Source organism: Erinaceus europaeus, chromosome 4, assembly GCF_950295315.1.
Source record: "Erinaceus europaeus chromosome 4, mEriEur2.1, whole genome shotgun sequence".
NCBI lineage: Eukaryota > Metazoa > Chordata > Mammalia > Eulipotyphla > Erinaceidae > Erinaceus > Erinaceus europaeus.
In genome coordinates this window covers 56,940,926-56,958,346 of record NC_080165.1, presented here as the reverse complement: position 1 = coordinate 56,958,346, position 17,421 = coordinate 56,940,926, and the positions used below count along the sequence as shown (strand labels likewise).

General features: G+C 45.2%; 1 protein-coding gene across 1 annotated transcript; it reads left to right on the top strand.

Annotated features, from left to right (window-relative positions):
• Positions 1-1,017: 1,017 nt before the first annotated feature.
• Positions 1,018-16,488, top strand: LOC103117395 (ubiquinol-cytochrome-c reductase complex assembly factor 2). The gene is made up of 4 exons (XM_007527442.3): positions 1,018-1,194; positions 11,815-11,889; positions 13,124-13,193; positions 16,304-16,488. The coding sequence occupies exons 1-4, from the start codon at positions 1,057-1,059 to the stop codon at positions 16,429-16,431; spliced, it is 411 nt and encodes a 136-aa protein (XP_007527504.1). The 5' UTR covers positions 1,018-1,056; the 3' UTR covers positions 16,432-16,488.
• Positions 16,489-17,421: the final 933 nt, after the last annotated feature.

Below are 17,421 nucleotides of genomic sequence, written 5' to 3'. Positions count from 1 at the left end.
CATTCTTCACCTACCCCCGCCCCCGCCCCAGCATTCTCTGACACATCAGTTAAAGCTTTTGTCACTTTCACATGTTGGCTGTACGCACCCTTCCTCCCCTCTCCCTTTCTTTTTAATTGGTATGTAAGATAAATTGAGGGGAGGAGGAATTAGGAAGAAAGAGGGACGCCTGCAGCACTGCTTCACAGATCATAATGCTCCTCCCTGCAGGTGGGGACTATGGACTTGAACCTGATTCTTCGCACGTGGTAACATGGTGCTCAACCAGATGCATCCGTGTGCACCTTCCTGGAAGGCAGGAATCTACTGACTTCACCTTTACAAAGGAGCTGGGGTCAGAAAGAACAGGCTTGAGGGACGCCAACTGATGTCTACATGTGATGATCCTGGCTAAGTGGATTAGTGATGAAGGGAGTGGAAGGCTTTAAGGAAATTCTGGAAGGTAAGGATATCCCTCGAAAAGAAAAATCAGGACTTTGCATATGATGCATCAACTGGAGACATACAAGAAAGTTTGGCAGTCTTTTTCCCCCAGGAAAAGGCTTACAGAAGGCGCTCAGAGGACTACTGACCAGAACTGGGGAGAAGGGCAAGAGCTGAGGAGTTCCAGTGTTGGAACGGAGGCAGAGTACCAAGTGGTAGTGACAGGCACTAAGGCTGTGAGGAGCGGGTGCGGGCTACGTGATTAAGTGCAAACACTTAAACCTCTTCGTCCAATAACTAACTGTATTTACAGGCAAATGCATCCGTTTATGCAAATCAGCAGAAGTCTCAGGGGAGAAATTTTCAGTCTGGAGTTTGTGTAGTCATTGAAAAAGAAGCAAGTTATCCCCGAGTGCTCCCAGTCTGCCCTGCCCGAGGAGCTGGGCGGCTGCAGAAGCACCAAGGCTGAAGAAGGCCTGCAGCGCCGCTACCTGGAGGGAGAGTCGTGGGGCGCCATCCTAGTCGCGCATGCTCACTCCTCCCTCCCGCGCTGCGGTCGGGGGAGCTGCTAGCCTCAGTGCGCAGGCGCGTCTCCGACTCCTCTCTCGGGGGTGGGACCAAGCGGGGCTCAAAATGGCGGCCAGCCGCTACCGGCGTTTTCTTAAACTCTGTGAGGAATGGCCACTGGACGAGACCAAACGGGGCCGGGACTTGGGTGCTTACCTGCGGCAGCGGGTAGCACAGGCCTTTCGGGAGGGAGAGAATACCCAGGTGACCGGACTGTGGGGTCTGCCAGCTGCTGGGAGGCGGTAGGGGTTCGGGGAGGAAGGACGAGGCAGGGGCGGGGCCAGGATCGGGCGGGCGGCGCATGCGCGCACCTGGCCCCACGTGCGCGCGGACCCCCCTTTCCCCGCGGTGACTGAGAAAGGGAGGCGAACCGGCCTCCTGTTCGGTGCTCTCACCTGGCTGCGCCTTGCAATTTTCTAAGGAGCTTGTTTTAAAAAACTTAGCTGCCCAGGACCACCCATGAATCCTTACTGAATCTGAATTCATGGCGGCGGGGATAGAATATGTGTGTGTGTGTAGGGGGATAAATAGGAAGCCTTGACCTTAATATCTCTTTTTAAACTTCCAAGATAATTCAAGGTACAGCTAGGGTTAGAAGCCACAACACCAGTCACAGGTGGTGACATTCAGAACCTTGCTGCTTCCCTAACATAGTGCCTTTATTTCAGTGTTGAGCACTGACGGAGCTAATTACCAAGGGCCAATGCAAAGGAAGCCCCGCTTATTCTTTGCTTTCCATCCTGGTCTCTTGAAAACCCTGCAGTAGGTTTGGGTCCTCAGTCCAAACCCCTGTGTTCAGTCCACCAGCTTGGTGCTGCAGCTCTGGGGTTCATTCATTCATATAACATGCATTTAGTGATGACCCACCATATGTTAGGAAGTGCGCTAGGTGCTGGGGAGACAGCCATGGATTAGACAGATGACGTTCTGCCTACGTACATTTAAATTTATATTTGAATTCAGGAACCAATACACAAGTGGGTATACATAAGGCAATCCAGATTAAGTAATATGACGAGTATAAAAATGGAGTTTTGTGGAGGTGTGCAGGTGTATACAGCCGTGCTGCATTAGATCCCAGATTCAATCGCTTGTATTCCAAGTGCCAGGGTGAGGTTCTGATTCCCTCTCACCTCTCTCCGTTAATTAATAAATGAATGTTTAAAACAGAATAGCATGATAGAAAGGTAATGTTAATTACAATAGCTAAGGTCTTACTGAGGAGGAGACAGATGACATGTATATTTGATGGAAAGAACTTCCCAGAAAGCACAAAGACCCTGAAGTGGGAAGCACATTGGCATGTTAGAGAACTGAAAGAAAGCCAGAACTGTTGGAAGGTAGTGACAGAGTTTGCTTAAGTTGACGTCAGAGGACAGGAGGCAGACACAGTAAGGTGTTACAGGCCTTGGGTAAGGATTGGATTTTAAAGTACTATGGAAAGCCATTGGGGCAACTGATGTGACTTAACTTTGTTTGTTTGAATGAGAGACCAGAGCTCTGTTCAACACTGGCTTGTGATGGTATTGGGGATTGAACCTGGAACATCAGAGCCTTAGGTATGGAAGTCTTTTTGCATAACTATTGTGCTGTCATCCCAGCCCCTTAGTAATTTGTCTAAGTGACTGTTATTATATATGATGAATGAATTCTAGCAGGTTAAGAATAGAAGCAAGCTGGATAAAAAGCTACTCTAGTGGCCCAGGCAAGAAATAGTGAATTGAGTGAGTAGCAGCACAGTAGATGGAAGCAAAGGGATTCATGTTGCAATATGAAGGTTATGTCAAAGAGGAATCAGGGTTAACGTCTAAATTATTTTTGCCTAAGCAACAGGGTGGACAGTGCTGCCATTTAGGGAAGGGAAAGACTAGATGAGGAACAGGTGGGGTGTGGGAAGAACATCCTGAGTTTGGTATTAGACGTATTAAACTTGAGACACCCAGTGGACTTACCTAATGGAAATGTCAAATAGGCAGTGGGATATTTGAGCCTGGAACTCAGGCAAGAGGTCAGACATAGGAAATGGGATACACATAATGCCACCTGAAGAAATGACTTTTGCAAAAACTTATCCATGTCCTGTGAAAGCCAGAACATGTTTTTGCAACTGAGCACAACGTAGGACCAAACTAACCCATCTAGTGGAGCAAGAATATACCAGAATAAAAGAAAAGAATATATATACCAGAGGCATCATTGAAACCAGAATATGGTTGAGTCGTGTACATAATTGTTGTCTAACTGAGGGCTTCTAGGTGGGGAATTCCAGGGTGTTTTCATTGTAACAGTGGTCTTCAATGACACAAAGTCTAAAGAAGGCAAGAATCCAATCTAGTTCTACCTCTGCAAACCCTGTAAACTTTCTAGGGAGGACTTTATTCCCTACTGATTCACAGTGTGGATTTTCTGCAAATAGAGATGGTACCATTTTTATATTTCTACCCCCAGTTTTTAGCATAGTTCTTGGCACATAAAAGTTATTCAGCAAATGTCTGACTGAATTGATAAGTGATTAGTTATGGCTCATGAGACAAAAATCATTTGAGAATAGTTGCAGAGGTAGCAGAACTAGATGGGGGAAAGTAGTGAAGAGTGAGATGGAAATATTTTTGTGGCCTAAGTGGTGAGAATTAGTTTGGGAGCTTTCTGTGTGGGAAGAACATCCCTCAGGAGTTGCAGAAGGGGGGGAGGGGATGGGCATCACCTGGTCCTTCCCAGCAAGGTGCTTGCCATTGTACAGACAAGGAGCTTAGTCTAACAAAATTCAAGTGGTAAAACAGCTAGCCAAGAGGCCAACAGAAACTAGGTTCTTAGGAAAGTGAGAAAGTTTAACACTACCAGAGGAGGATAGGGTTTCTGTCTCTCTTTTTCTTTTATTAGTGATTTAATAATGATTTACAAAATTAGAAGATACAAGGGTACAACTCTGCACCATTCCCACCGCCAGAGTTGTGGATCCCCACTCCCTCCACTATAAGCTATAGCAGTTCTCCCAAGGTTGCAGATATGGGTTAAATTATTTCTGCAATTATCGGTCTGTATTTGTATATATTTGCCCTTTTTATAAGTTTTTTTCCTCCAGGGTTATCGCTGGGACTTGGTGCTGGCTTTATGAATCCACTGCTCCTGGTAGTCTTTTTTTTTTTTTTTTTTCTCCCATTGGATAGGACAGAGAGAAATTGAGAGAGAAAGAAAAGATAGAGAGGGTGGAGAGAAAGACACTGAAGACCTGCTTCACCACTCGTGAAGCAACCCCCCCCACACACACACACACACAGGTGGGAAGCCTGAGGCTCAAACCAGGATCCTTGCTTCAGTCCTTAAGCTTAGTACTGTGTGTGTTTAATCCAGTGCACTACCACCCAGCCCCCTACACTTTTGTTTAATTATTTATTTTAAGGTTCCATCTTCTCTTCCTTTCCAAGTCACACAGAAACCTATTACTACATCCAAATGTCCTTCCCTTTTTCCTCCTCTCTCTCTGGTTCCTGATGGAGTTGGGATTGAGAGCCCTCTGGTCATCTTCCCCCTATGGTGTCTCCAGCTTGAGAAACCTCACTCTTATTATTCCCATTTTACAGATGAAGCAGAATCAGAAAACGAAACCATTTAGCCGGGGTTCCTTGGGAGTCAGTGGCAGGACAAGCAGATGAGAAATGGATGCAGCTGTGTTGGCCCTGATCTGGAGTTGCTCTTCTTAGTGCCTAGTCTATTCTCCACTCCTGTTCTTCCCAAGTTATTTCATGTTAGAGGGGCTTTTTGTTCCAGGAAAATCAAGTCCCCCCCCCCCCCCCCATTCCCTGCTCAAACTCTTTTTTGGCCCAGGGGCAGTTTTGATAAAGAGGGAAGCATTTTCCTGTGTTTATCCACCTGCTTTTCTCTGGCCCAGCCACTGCCTCCTCTGTGAATGTGGGGGAAAGGATGACCCTTGGTTAGAAGCACAGAAAAGTCAGTCTCTCAAGAGAGAAGCTTAATCATTCAGCTTGGAAACCCAAGTACATAAGCCACTGCCTCCATCATTCCACCTCAGATTGCCCTTTGGGGAGTCTTATGGTCCACCTAAGACCCACCAAGAGGAAGGTGCTGGTGGGGAGCAGGAACACACTTAACACTTTTTACACCCTCTTTCCTACTGTGCAGGTTTTCTGTAAGTTAATGCTTATGGTTTTGCACCCTTTGACTGCAGTTCCTGAAGAGGACATGTGTTCTCTGCGGCTTTCAGAGCTTAATAAAAGAATCACAACATGGGGGAAGGTAGCAAAACAACTGTAATTGTTGACTTAAGTACAGGGAAAGGAGCAAATCCTTCTAATGAGTTCATTAGGTGCACAAGCAGCTTCCTAAAAGATCCCTGACTGCATAACAACACCCACTTAGCCAGCAGCAGGCAGGATTCTAAGGAGTGGCCTGGAAGTGCAGCCACCCAGGAAGGGCTCCCCTGCCTGTGAGCCCTGGTAATTAGAGTGTGACCGGGTTGAGAGTGCTGACCCTGTCTGAAAGGAAACTTGGTTGGTTTGTAGTAATGTAAATATTATTTCCAGCTTCTCAGAAGTCAGAGGCTTTTTTTTTTAACAAATCTTTTTAATTTTTTTATTATCTTAAGAGACAGCCAGATATTGAGAGGGAAGGGAGATAGAGAAGAAGAGAGACAGAGAGACACCTGCAGACCTGCTTCACCACTTGTGAAGCTTTCTCCATGCAGGTGGGGACTTGGGGCTTGAACTCAGGTACTTGTGCATTATAACATGTGCACTCAACTAGGTACACCACCACCCAGCCCCTCAAAGTCTTCTCTAATTTTGTTTTCTTCAGTCATCCATGGCAGGCCTGGCCTTTAGCTTTCCTTCATGTGTCACATGCTGACAGGGCTGACACTAGTGTCACACCCTGTGTATGGAGCCCCTGAAGTCAAGCTTTTAAGGAGTAGACTAAGAGCAGATTATTGCTTTGGGTTGTTTTGTTTGTTCTAGTTATAATATTGAACCCACTGGAAACAGGGAGGGCATACAGCTCTCTTGGTCTCTTCTCTCCCAGATTAGAGGGAATTAGAGTGAACCAAGTTGGTATTTAAACCAAGGGCTGGCAGTGGCCTGTGTCTGCCTATTCAAAGATACAGGTGATCCTCCCAGAGGGATAAATTATTGACTGTTTTCAGTGGGTCTTGGCTTCATTCAAAGATCTTTGGGGCCTGCTGTCTTCTGGACAATTGGCAGGTAACTTTGTGAGACCTTCTGTGCACTCTGCATCTTGGTTCCAGCCTGTAACTGACCCCTCACCACATCTCAACAAGGCTTTCTTCTCATTATCTCCCAAATTGGCCGTCATACAAGTATTTTTTAATTTAAATTTTGTTTATTTTATTTAATAGAACAGAGAGAAATTGAGAGGGGTGGAGGGGGGAGAAAGACACCTGCAGCACTGTTTCACCATTCATGAAGTTTTCCCCCTGCAGGTGGGAACCAGGGGCTTGAACCTGGGTCCTTGTGCATGGTAATACAGGCACTTAACTAGGTACACCACCATCTGGCACCCCCCCTTTTTTCATTTAATAATGATTGACACAACCATAGCATAAGAGGGGTACAATTCTACACAATTCCTACCACCAGAGCTCCATATCCCATTTCTTCCATTGAAAAGTTTCCTATTCTTTATTCCTCTGGGAGTATGGACCCAGGATCAATATAGGATGCAGAAAGTGGAAGGTCCGGCTTCTGTAATTGCTTCTCTACTGGACATGGGCATTGATTGGCAGGCCAATCTATACTCCCAGCCTGTCTCTATCTTTCCCTAGTGGGGCAGGGCTCCAGAGAGGTAGGGTTCTAGGGCACATTGGTGAGGTTGTCTGCCCAGGGAAGTCACATTGGTGTCATGGTAGCATCTGCAACTTGATGGCTAAGAAAGCATTACATTATAAAGCAGAACAAATTGTTTAATAATCAGGAACCTAAAGGCAAGAATATAGCAGATGAGATTTGAGGTCTCCATTTTGGAAAAAGGTAGTAGGTCTGTTTTAGGTGTATTCCAAGGGGCCCATGACTTTACTAATTTTCATACAAGTATTTCTTAACCTTGAGAATCTAACAGTGTGGACACCCACCTCCCCCAGAAGCTCAAACACGCAGAGCTTGCCAAAATTTTGGTGACTCCTCAGGCCCTTAAAGACCTCCTTGTCATATCTTTAGCTCCCCGCCTTCCTGAGACATCCTTGTTCCCTGCCCCCCACTTTAAATGCCTCCTCCTTGGTCATCCTTTCTGTCGTCGTGAACCCCACTCTACCTTTGGCAGGTCCAGCTCTGCATGCCCTTAAAGTGAGGGACTCTGCTTACCTCCCTCATTCTGCAGTGAGAATTAAGGCCTTCCTGGCCATGACTGCCCTGTTGACCCAGCCTCTGACTGCCTGTAACTCTGGTTGTCAGTCAGACCATGTTTGATTTTTAGTGTGAGCATACCTTGTCACCTCATCTTGATTGACCGCTTCTCCAAGGATGGGGCTGGATCTTCTTCACTGTTCCCTAGCCCAGCACTCTACTTAGTAGGTGCTCATGAAATACATATTCAGTTTTAATTGAAGGCTGTAAGTTTCTATAACAGAATGAACTCATTTCAGAAGTTCATTACCAAGACATGAAAACCTTTTTTCATGGATCCTCCTGGACTCAATCCAGCTCTACCTTAATTAGCAAAGCAATTTGCAACACTCTTTCCCAAAAGTGCTTATGCGTCCCTTTGTGTGACTAGAATAGGGGCCTGCTGTACCAATTGCTGTCACCACCCAAAATTCAATTTTGAAAATCAAAATCAGCGCCTGCGGCACTGATGTAAAATTGTATGTATAAAAGTTTAATATGGTAAAGAGAAATTTACTGACGACTGAGCAGGGGAAATGCAAAAGGAGCAAAAATAGAGCCATAAAGGACTTTGTCAGTTGAACATCTATTTTATTCATACTTAGGGAGCAGAGCTGAATTTTTCATAGTGTCTCTGTGCTGCCTTTTTGCAAATCCAGCGTTGCTATTAGTCCTACAATGTCCGTAATCTCATTAGGTGTGAATGCAAAATCAGGTAATTTAAGGCTTGTGTAGAAGAATATTTCTAAAAGTGCACAGTACGTTTCATTAGGAAAACTGTGTATTTCAAAATTCAGGAATGTTTGTGCTGAAGTCTGAATAAAATGTGGTATGTAGGTGTGGCAAGGCTTCTGGAATTAGACAAACAGTTCTGTCAATGTCCTTCTAAGTAGTAAACAAGACTTTTATAATTGCTGAGCTTGAGTTGGGTGTGCCTGGGCACCTACCCAGATCTGGTTGTGGCTCCGTCTCTGCTTGGGCAGTAATAAGTTGTCTAGAAATTTGCTTACCTCACACACCCATCAGCTCTGAGCTTCCTCAGCCTCATGTAAACATTCTCTCTGATGTTTTTCTTCAGTTGATTAATTAATTTGATAGGGTAGAAAGAAAGTGAGAGGGGAAGAAGAGATATGGAGAGAGAAAGAGACCTATAGCACTGAAACTTCCCCCTTGCAGACGGGGACTAGGGGCTTATACCCAGGTCTTTGTGCATTGTAATGTGTGTGCTCAACTGACACTTTCTGACCTCAGGTGGGAAGTTGAGTGACAAGTTTGTTGTTTAGTGACTATTTGTGTTTGGTTCCATCTCTCATTTTTAATTCACCTTCAACTATTACATAAAATACTGTGAGGACTGTCTCTTTAACACTGAAGGAATTTTAAGAGGTTGAGAGAACCCAGGTGATCACTTTGTTTTTAGTATTAGCGTATCTGCCTTTTGCTCTCATGGGAACAACAATCTGCGAGGGTGGCCCCACCTTCTGTATCCCTCTTTTCTACCCTGTCAGAAATGGGAAGGAAGAGGACACTACTCACCTGTTTAAGGGGACACCAGGAGATGATAGGTGGGCAGTCCAGAACTTATTTTGACAAGACTTCTGAGGGTTTGACCAGGAAGTGGTGTCTTGGTCTGACAGCAGTGGTTGAGAGCCTCGGAGAGAGGCTCTGAGGGGAAGAGACAGCAGCGGGATGAGCTCCTCTCCTAAGAGCTTGTGGAGAAGGTGGTCAGGTGGTAGGGAGGCTCTGCAGCAGCCCTCAAATGGAGGAGAGTTGCAGATGGCTGCTCCCTTGACAGAGGCCAAGGGAGCTGATGGTGGAGTGCTTGGTGACCACTGAGGGCCATCAGGTCTGGAGGTGTGGTCATACAGGGAGTGAAGCTTCAGGAATTTCCAATCCCTTCATCTCATCCATTTCTGGCAACACCAACACACTGAGGATGCTCTGGCATTCCTAGGGCACATGCCTAAGCTGAACCCAGGCCTAGCGACACCCACCACCACCCACCACCACCTCCCATAACTCCTGTTCACTCCCTGTCAAGACCCTTCCTGGATCTCCTACAGCATGGTTCACTCTCCAGTCCCCAAGGTTAGCCTCAGCTGTCTTCCTTGTCATTTGTGAAGTGGGGGTGGGGGTGGTGGGGAGTCTGTCTGTTTAATACCACAACTTTTACTACTAGTTGAAACAAAAACTAATCTCTCCCACTTATCAGTATTCCAAGCCCGGAATTCAGAGCAGTCCAGGCATTACCTCATATATCCTCACACAGCCCTCAGAAGCAGGGACCATAATTGCCTTTCCTTTGAAAAGAAAGGTTAAGTTGAACAGTGTGCTTCTAAAATGCCAGTGTATACAAGACAAAGAAAGGCTGAGAAACTGAAGGAGAAAAGTGTATAACGAGTAAATACAGTACACGATCCTGGGACAAGAGGGTATGGGGTTTCTTTTTTCCATAAATATCATCACTGAGACAATTGACAGAATTGGAATATAGATGATTGACTAGATGAAAGTGTTGAACCGTTGGTAGGTGTCCTGAATTTGAGCATAGTCCTGTGCTTATGTAAGCGAGTATCCTTGTTCTTAGAAATGTACTAAAATAGCAGAGTCAAGGGGCACTGTGCTCCAGCCTTCTCTCCAATGGATCAGAAAAATGTGTGTGTGGAGCTATAGAGAATGATAAAGCAGATGTGGAGGTAAGGAGAGGTTGAGTGATTTGCCCAACATCCTGTAGCTCGTAGGTGATGAGACCTGACAGCTGGGCACCACAGCTCTCACAGCCTCAGGAGCCTGCTCACAGACAGGGGCCGAGTAGGTAGGTCCTCTGTGCATGTCCTTTACACTTAGAAGTGAACACATCTACACAAGTGTGAAGACAGTACACTGAACACAAAGTGCATGATTATCTTTTAATCTGATATTTTAAAAGGCTTTGTGTTGGTGTGATTCTCTTTACCCTTTTTTGACGTGTACCTCCTGTCTTATCTTCTGTGTTAGCCCCTGGTTATGTGTATCCTGCTGAAAACATAACTTTTGAAATGCCTTGCCCAAAATGTGTGCTGCAGAATCCCATCCCTGCTGCATTTGCCTGGAAATGCTGACAGGCAGGGAGACAGAGATCAGCCTCCAGCCTCACATTGTTCCTCCATCCTTTCTTTGCAGCATCAAGTAGAACCAAATGACGTCATCATCTTTTTGTTTGCAGTAAAGCGGGGACCTCGTTTGACATGCACACACAGGCAAAAACAGAGCTACCTTATTAAAACGCTTAACTCCTGATTTATTTATGCTCTGCCTTCTTCGAGAAAGGATTTAAGTTGGAAAAAATCTATCATTTGAATTCTGGGAAAAAGCATAAAAGTTTTGTTCTGGGGAGCTTTCAGAATTCTTGGCAGAATAATATGTGGCACCACAGATAAATAATAGCAGAGGGAAGGGGAAACTAAAAAAGAGGCCTGAAAGGAACAACAACAAAAAAAACACCTCTCATCCTCAAGGTGTTCATCTCCCCTGGAATTCCCAGCAGGGGCACTGCAATCTCTGGCACCCTGAGTATTTCTTTATTTTCCCCCTTTTTGCTCTCAAAACCTTGGTATTCTAGGCCTTGTCTTTTTCTAACAGGACCTGACTGGACTCTACTTCTTAACACTTCTCAAGTCATATCTCATCTTAAAACACTGCTTTCTTCCTATTTCTTTTCTTGTAAACTTTCAACAACTCCCCACTTAACATAGATGAAACCTCAAGATTTTTTTTGCCTTTTATAAAAGGTTCTTTTATAAATATATTTCATGTTGAAGATTTAACTCAAAAAGCTCTTTTTCTCTGGTCCAGGCTCTCTCTAGTCCAGGCTCTTTCACCCACATATTCAGGCCTTCAGCCAAACTGGTCTGCTCTGAAGCAAAAGCAGCATTCCAGTCTTCTCTGCCTTGCTCAAACTGTCCCCACTATCAGGAAGGCCCTTTCTCTCTCCCTTCTGCTCCCCAGTTCCTCTGCATCCTTCCGAACCTAGCTTGGTCTCCATGCTGCCATAACTGGCCGTCTAATAAGCATGTGGGGAATGCACATCTTCTTGTAGCCTGCACTGTCCCTAGCACTCTCTTTCTTTTTTTCTAGCCCTACCTTTCTATACTGTGTCCTCTCGATATTACATTTTAATCGTGGGATTCCCCACAGCTTTGGCAGGATGATTCACAAGGCACAGATGCTCAACAAATGTTTGTTTGCTGGATGACTGATCAGATTTTTCTGCAGGTTGGGGAATTAATGAGCTAGAGCCATTACTCCAAAAAGGTGATCTCTAATAGCAAGAGCTATAGGCCAAGTTCACTTCCCATGGTGCCAGAAGCCAGAGCCAAGCTGCAGGCCTGCTGCCTGTGAATGCTTTCCTTAAGTGGAGTCCTTCCTCCAGGTACCTTCACAGTATGGAGGCAGGCTTGTTTGCTCACTTCTTTGGGGGTCCTTTGTTTTTCAGATTGCAGAGCCAGAAGTTTGTGATCAGATGTATGAGAGCTTAGCAAGAATCCATTCAAATTATTACAAACACAAGGTGAGTCTTTCATATCCCTAGCCCTCTGATTGGAGATAACCAATAAGAACAACTGAAAATGTGATTATACAATGTTTTTGTAAAGAAGTAACTTTTGCTGCTTTCAAATGTAACCAATAATTTCAGCCAAGCCAATAAAGGTACCTGGTAGAGGCTTTTAGGTCACTAAAATAAAGCAATTTCTAATTATGAGTAAAAGCCCATGTATTTTATTTGCCAGTGTGTGCTCCCAGATGTATCCATCAGCTGTTGGATCGCATACATACCCATCCACTCTGATGGGTCTGGTATTCCCTACACACTTGTGATAAAGATGGGGTGACAGGGAGAGACTTTCAAAGTTTGGTTTTCCCTTGGCCCTGACATGATTGCTATCAAATTCCATTTAGTGTCTATTTTTCTCCCACACTTAAAAAATGTCCAGTAACGCCACAAATACACATGGTAAAATGCTCAGCCTACATAGAAAACAGATTTCTTCTTAGTCCCACAGTTCAGTGTGATCTGTGAGTAGTAGCATAAGCATCCCCTTGGAGTTGGTTAGAAATGCAGAATTGGGGGGGCCAGGTAATCTGTCTGCTAGAGCACACATGTTACAGTGCACAAGGATTCTGGCTCAAGCCCCAAGTCGCCACCTATAATGGGGAAGCTTCATGAGTGGTGAAGTAGTGCTGCAGGTATCTCTCTCCCTAAATTCTCCATTCTCTCAGTTTCTCTCCGTCTCTACCCAAAATAAATGATAGAATTTTAGGGAAAAGAAAGAAAATGCAGAATTGGGCTGGGAAGATAGCAGAGATTATGCAAAAAGATGCTCACACTTGAGACTCTGACCCAGGTTTAATTTCTAGCACCACGATAAGCCAGAGATGAGCAGTGCTCTGGTAAAAAATAATAATAATAATAAAATAATAATAATTAATTAATAATAAAATAAGAAGGGCAGGATTGTTTTTCGTCCCCTTGAACTCCTGAACACTGCCTACATATTCTGAGTGACCATGTGTATGTTTAAGTTGGAGCCACCTGCTCAAGATGATGGTTCTCAGGAGGGCGAGCCATGGACTCTCACGTAGCACTGCTCTTCACTGCACAGAGCCTCTGGCCTCTAGACATTCCCAACCAGTGAACTGTGGTTAGAAAATAAGGCTTCTCAACAGAACCGTCAGGTCTTGGCAGTGCTGCATAACTAAACTCTCCTTACCCTTCTCTCCTCCTCTCTGCGCCACATGACTAGTACCCTCGCCCAAGAGACACGAGCTTCAGTGGCCTGTCCGTGGAAGAATATAAGCTGATCCTGTCCACAGGTATGGAAGGCACAGCTGCCCTTTCTAGTTAGCTGTAAATGATTCCTTTGTGTTTGAGCGACCAAGGAGAGTTGTCTAATATAAGACAGCTTAGTTTGATGGAAAGTCTTTTGAAATATACCAGAGGAAATTCTGAAGCTGCAGGGCTCATGTTTTTTTGGACATAGGATTTGGACAAGGTCAAAGGCATTATTTAAAATAGAGAAATCCATCTTTAAAGATTTTACATTCAAGCCTGGGCAGTGGGGAACAAGGGAATAGGTATTTGCCAAATGGAAGTAGTTGACATCAGGATGGAAGGGAAATAATTTTATTTTTTGGTCCTAAGGGGCCATTATAAACAATGAGGGTTTTAATTAAAACAAAAAGGCATTCAATAAACGTCTATGGGGATATCCGCCTAAGAGTTATCTGACCCAGGGGGCATAGTCTGTGAGTTAGATAGGGGCTTAGCTGGGTATGTTTTGGAGTCATTGATAGGCCTAACAGGAAATAACCCTGCCTTACTTCCCCACCTTCATTGTCACTAAAAGGGGGTGGTGAGGGTGGGGGTGACAGCAGAGGAGCCTGGAGCAAAGCAGGCATAGCCTGGAAAATTGCTATTTTTATTACCAAGGATATCATATACAAAAATAGGCTAACCTTTTCTGGGAGGGCATAGCCCTAAAAGATTTACCTTCTGGTACTCTAGAAATTTCTCTTTCCTGTTCCCTTGACAACCTTCAGAAACTAAGCTTAGGGATCTGACCTTCCAGAAAACTCTTACCTTCTGAACAGATTAAAACCTGGTGCTGTCACCTGCTATTGTGTGTCAACTGTGATCCTATTTTTATTACAGTACTCTCTGGAAAACTGGGGCAAAGATAGTTTAGCTAAGAGACATTTTATTGGAAAATTCAATGTATGTGTATAACAAGTATGTATATAAACACATGTATGGTCAATGTACACTATAATATACATTATATGTAAATATAATATTTATTTATTCCCATGCCCCCCTAGACCTGTGTAATTACCAACATTGATGTGTAGTAGGATTGTGAGGACCCTGGTTTGTTTTTTTAAAATATGTTTTTATTTTATTTATTTTTGCCTCCAGGGTTATCGCTGGGGCTCAGTGCCTGAACCACAAATCCACTGCTCCTGGAGGCCATTTTTTCCCTTTTGTTGCCCTTGTTTATCGGTATTGTTGCTATTATTGTTGTTGTATAGGACAGAGAAATTGAGATAGGAGGGGAAGTCAGAGATGGGGAGAGAAAGATAGACACCTGCAGACCTGCTTCACCTAAAGCGACTCCCTACAGGTGGGGAGCCAGGGGCTCGAACCGGGATCCTTACACCAGTCCTTGCGCTCTGCACCACGTGCGTTTAACCCGCTATAGCCCGGCCCCCGACTCTGGAGTGTTTGAGTCAAATTTAAACTTGAAAACAGGATGGAAGTAAGTTAGGCCCTGTTGCCTCTGAGTTGCTGGAAAATCAGGCTCCAGAGAAGGACTTAGCAGTAGAAGACTTCTCGCCAGTAACCTGTTCTGCAGTGTGTTCTGACTGCAAGTTCAGCTCCAGAAAATTTGCTGATAATTTGTTTTCATAGCACACCTCCAATTTTTGTCACAGCCTTGTGGAATAAGCTTACTGAATGTTTCCTCTGATAGAGCAGAAAACACCCTGCAGTGTTTGTAGTAAGAGGATTTGAGGACCTGGTGAGTCTGAAACGTGGCCACAGTCTGGACCACACAACTGGCCACTCCAGGCTAAGGCCATGGAAACTCTGAAGGAGGTCATATGACTTGTAGGTGATGGGGGTCTCCATATCCCATCTTGTGCCCACAGGGAGCCCTAGAGTTCTGGAAAAGCCCCCGGGGTGGGAGTGGGGATGGGGGTGCCAGACTCATAGTCAGGTACCATGCATGTTCTAATTTAATCAAGAGCCCATTGACAATGTTGATGAACAATGTAGGTTACTTTTTCTGTTCAGAAAAACTATTGTTTTTCTTCAGAAGTTATACCAGATGAAAATCTGGGCAATGAAAATTATGTGAAAAGTCTAAATTTAAAATATAAAGTTTAATATCATACAACTTTCAGCCCTGCCGGCTTCAGACTAATGATTCTAACCTGATTAGTGATTCTTTACCCCAGGGAACATGTGACAATGTCTGGGGACTGTAGTTATGACAGCTTGGGGGTGGTGGGTAAGGGCAGTGATATCTAGCAGCTAAAGGCCAACATGCTGCTAAACATCCCATAATGCTTAGGTCAGCCCCACAGCAAAGAATGGTCACTAGTGCCAGAACTGAGCAACCTCCGGGTGTGTGTTAAAAAGCAAGAGCCCTGACAGCTCCTTCCTGCTTTCACCTTGAGGACTGGGTGTCATGCAATCCACCTTCACTATTTCCTTAAATCCACATAACATTTGAGACAGATATTTTTATCTCTATTTTACAGGTGAAAAACTTGAGGCTCAGGGAGTGAAATGATTTGCTTAATCGGACCCAGTGGAGATCTGATGAGCAGGGGTTGAATCCCAAGTCTGTGTCCCTCCCAGGTGCCTGCTCAGCTCCCAGGTGCCATGCTGAGCAAGTTATCAAATTCCCTCTGCCTTAGTTTCCACATCTGAAAAGCAGAGGCAGTGAAGTTTGTGTGGGGCAGGCTGGGTTTTGAACTCACCCGGCTCTGGGCCTGCCTCACTTGACACCACAGTGCTATTTTTTCCCCAATGAAATGTGGCCAGTCTGGATCACACATCTGTCCACTCTAGGCTGGAGCCCTGGAAACTGTGGAGGAGGCCACATGGCTCATAGGTGACAGGGAGCGGAGCAGTGAGGCCTGCCTACTGCTGACTATGCTTAGTGTAAGGAGGCTGCCGTGTGCTGTAGTAATAGTCATGGTACATGAGCACTTGGTCCATGCTGGCAGTTATTCTTCCATGACCCTATCTGATTTGCTTATCAGAAGCTGGCTCTGCACTTCCCTTTTCCAGGAACTCGTGTAAACAGTGAGACATGCTGGTGTGGTGAAAGCCCATGCGGGGCCGGCCATTCTACAAAACCAAATTTCAGGCCTCCATCTGTTTTTTGTTTTTGTTTTTTTTTCCCTTCCCTTTGCAGACACCCTGAAAGAGTTTAAGGAAATCAATAAAGGCGTGTGGAAGAAGCTGCAGGAGAAGTTTGCTACCAAAAGTCCTGAGGATAAGCAAAAGGCCTGGGCTCAGACCTTATCTCGCCCACGTACCTGAGTGTGGAGTCTTGTATGTTTCTATCATAAATAAAACTGCCCTGATTTCCTTGTCACAGTTTGGGGGTCATATTTAACGTTTTCAGAAAAGGTACCCTGTTTTTCTCTGAAGCTTCAGCCTGAGAAGGGCCTCTGGAACACCCACCCCTCCTTCTGGCCAAGGTGGGAAGTCCCCTGGGAAGAGGGAAAACACAGGTCTCTCTGGGGCTGGGAAGGGAAGGTGCTTCCTGCACAGTCACAGGAGCCCCACCTGCCAACAGGGGTCTGTCTGGCTCCTGGCAAGGTTCTCAGGCTCTTTTGTTGTAGGAGCTCCTGGGAAATAGCCAAAAATAGCAGTAAATATTGAAAGAGGCATCCTGTTACAAACAGAAAGCAGCAGGAGGTGGGATGGCAGAGATATGAGAAAAGCCAGCTTGGCCCTTGTTCCCACTGACTCAGAAGAATGGAGCACATCCTCTAACCCTGACCTTCTGAAAAGAAAGAGGAAAAAAAGTCATGCTCCAAGTGGACAAAGGAAGAGTGGAGTTCCAGACAGGCTTGAACCAGGCAAGGTTGCAGTTGCTTTAGTGTGATGGCAAATCCCACGGTAAGTCAGAGTACAGAGAACCCCTGGCTGGGTGCACACAGCATCACCTTGCTACCACAGGCATTCATTCATGTTCCTTACTTGTGCTCTCTTCTTTCAAGAAGAGCTGAAAGTCTAGGGAAGGGGCCAATAGCACCCCTCACTGGGAAGATGTGGAAATGAGTTGTTAACCTCATTTGTACCTAGATTCCTCAACACGTTTTGAAATGTATGCACTATACAGAAATGCGATGGAAGCCCATCATACTCAAATACAGTCTGCCCAAGAATTAAGAAATAAGAGTGTCAACTCAGAGCACCTCCCAAGAGCCAAGTCAAGGCCAGACCAGCAGATAGGGCAGATATGTCTGCCCTCTCCTAGATCACAGTGGTCCCTGCAGTCACTTGGGGGTATAGGAAACAGTA

What these genes read in the sequence shown, in the direction of transcription:
- LOC103117395 (XM_007527442.3), top strand. Translation starts at nt 1,057, where the DNA reads ATGGCGGCCAGCCGCTACCGGCGTTTTCTTAAACTCTGTGAGGAATGG. An exon ending in GGGAGGGAGAGAATACCCAG is followed by an intron (nt 1,195 to 11,814) that starts GTGACCGGACTG and finishes TTTGTTTTTCAG; the next exon opens with ATTGCAGAGCCAGAAGTTTG. An exon ending in TAAGCTGATCCTGTCCACAG is followed by an intron (nt 13,194 to 16,303) that starts GTATGGAAGGCA and finishes TTCCCTTTGCAG; the next exon opens with ACACCCTGAAAGAGTTTAAG.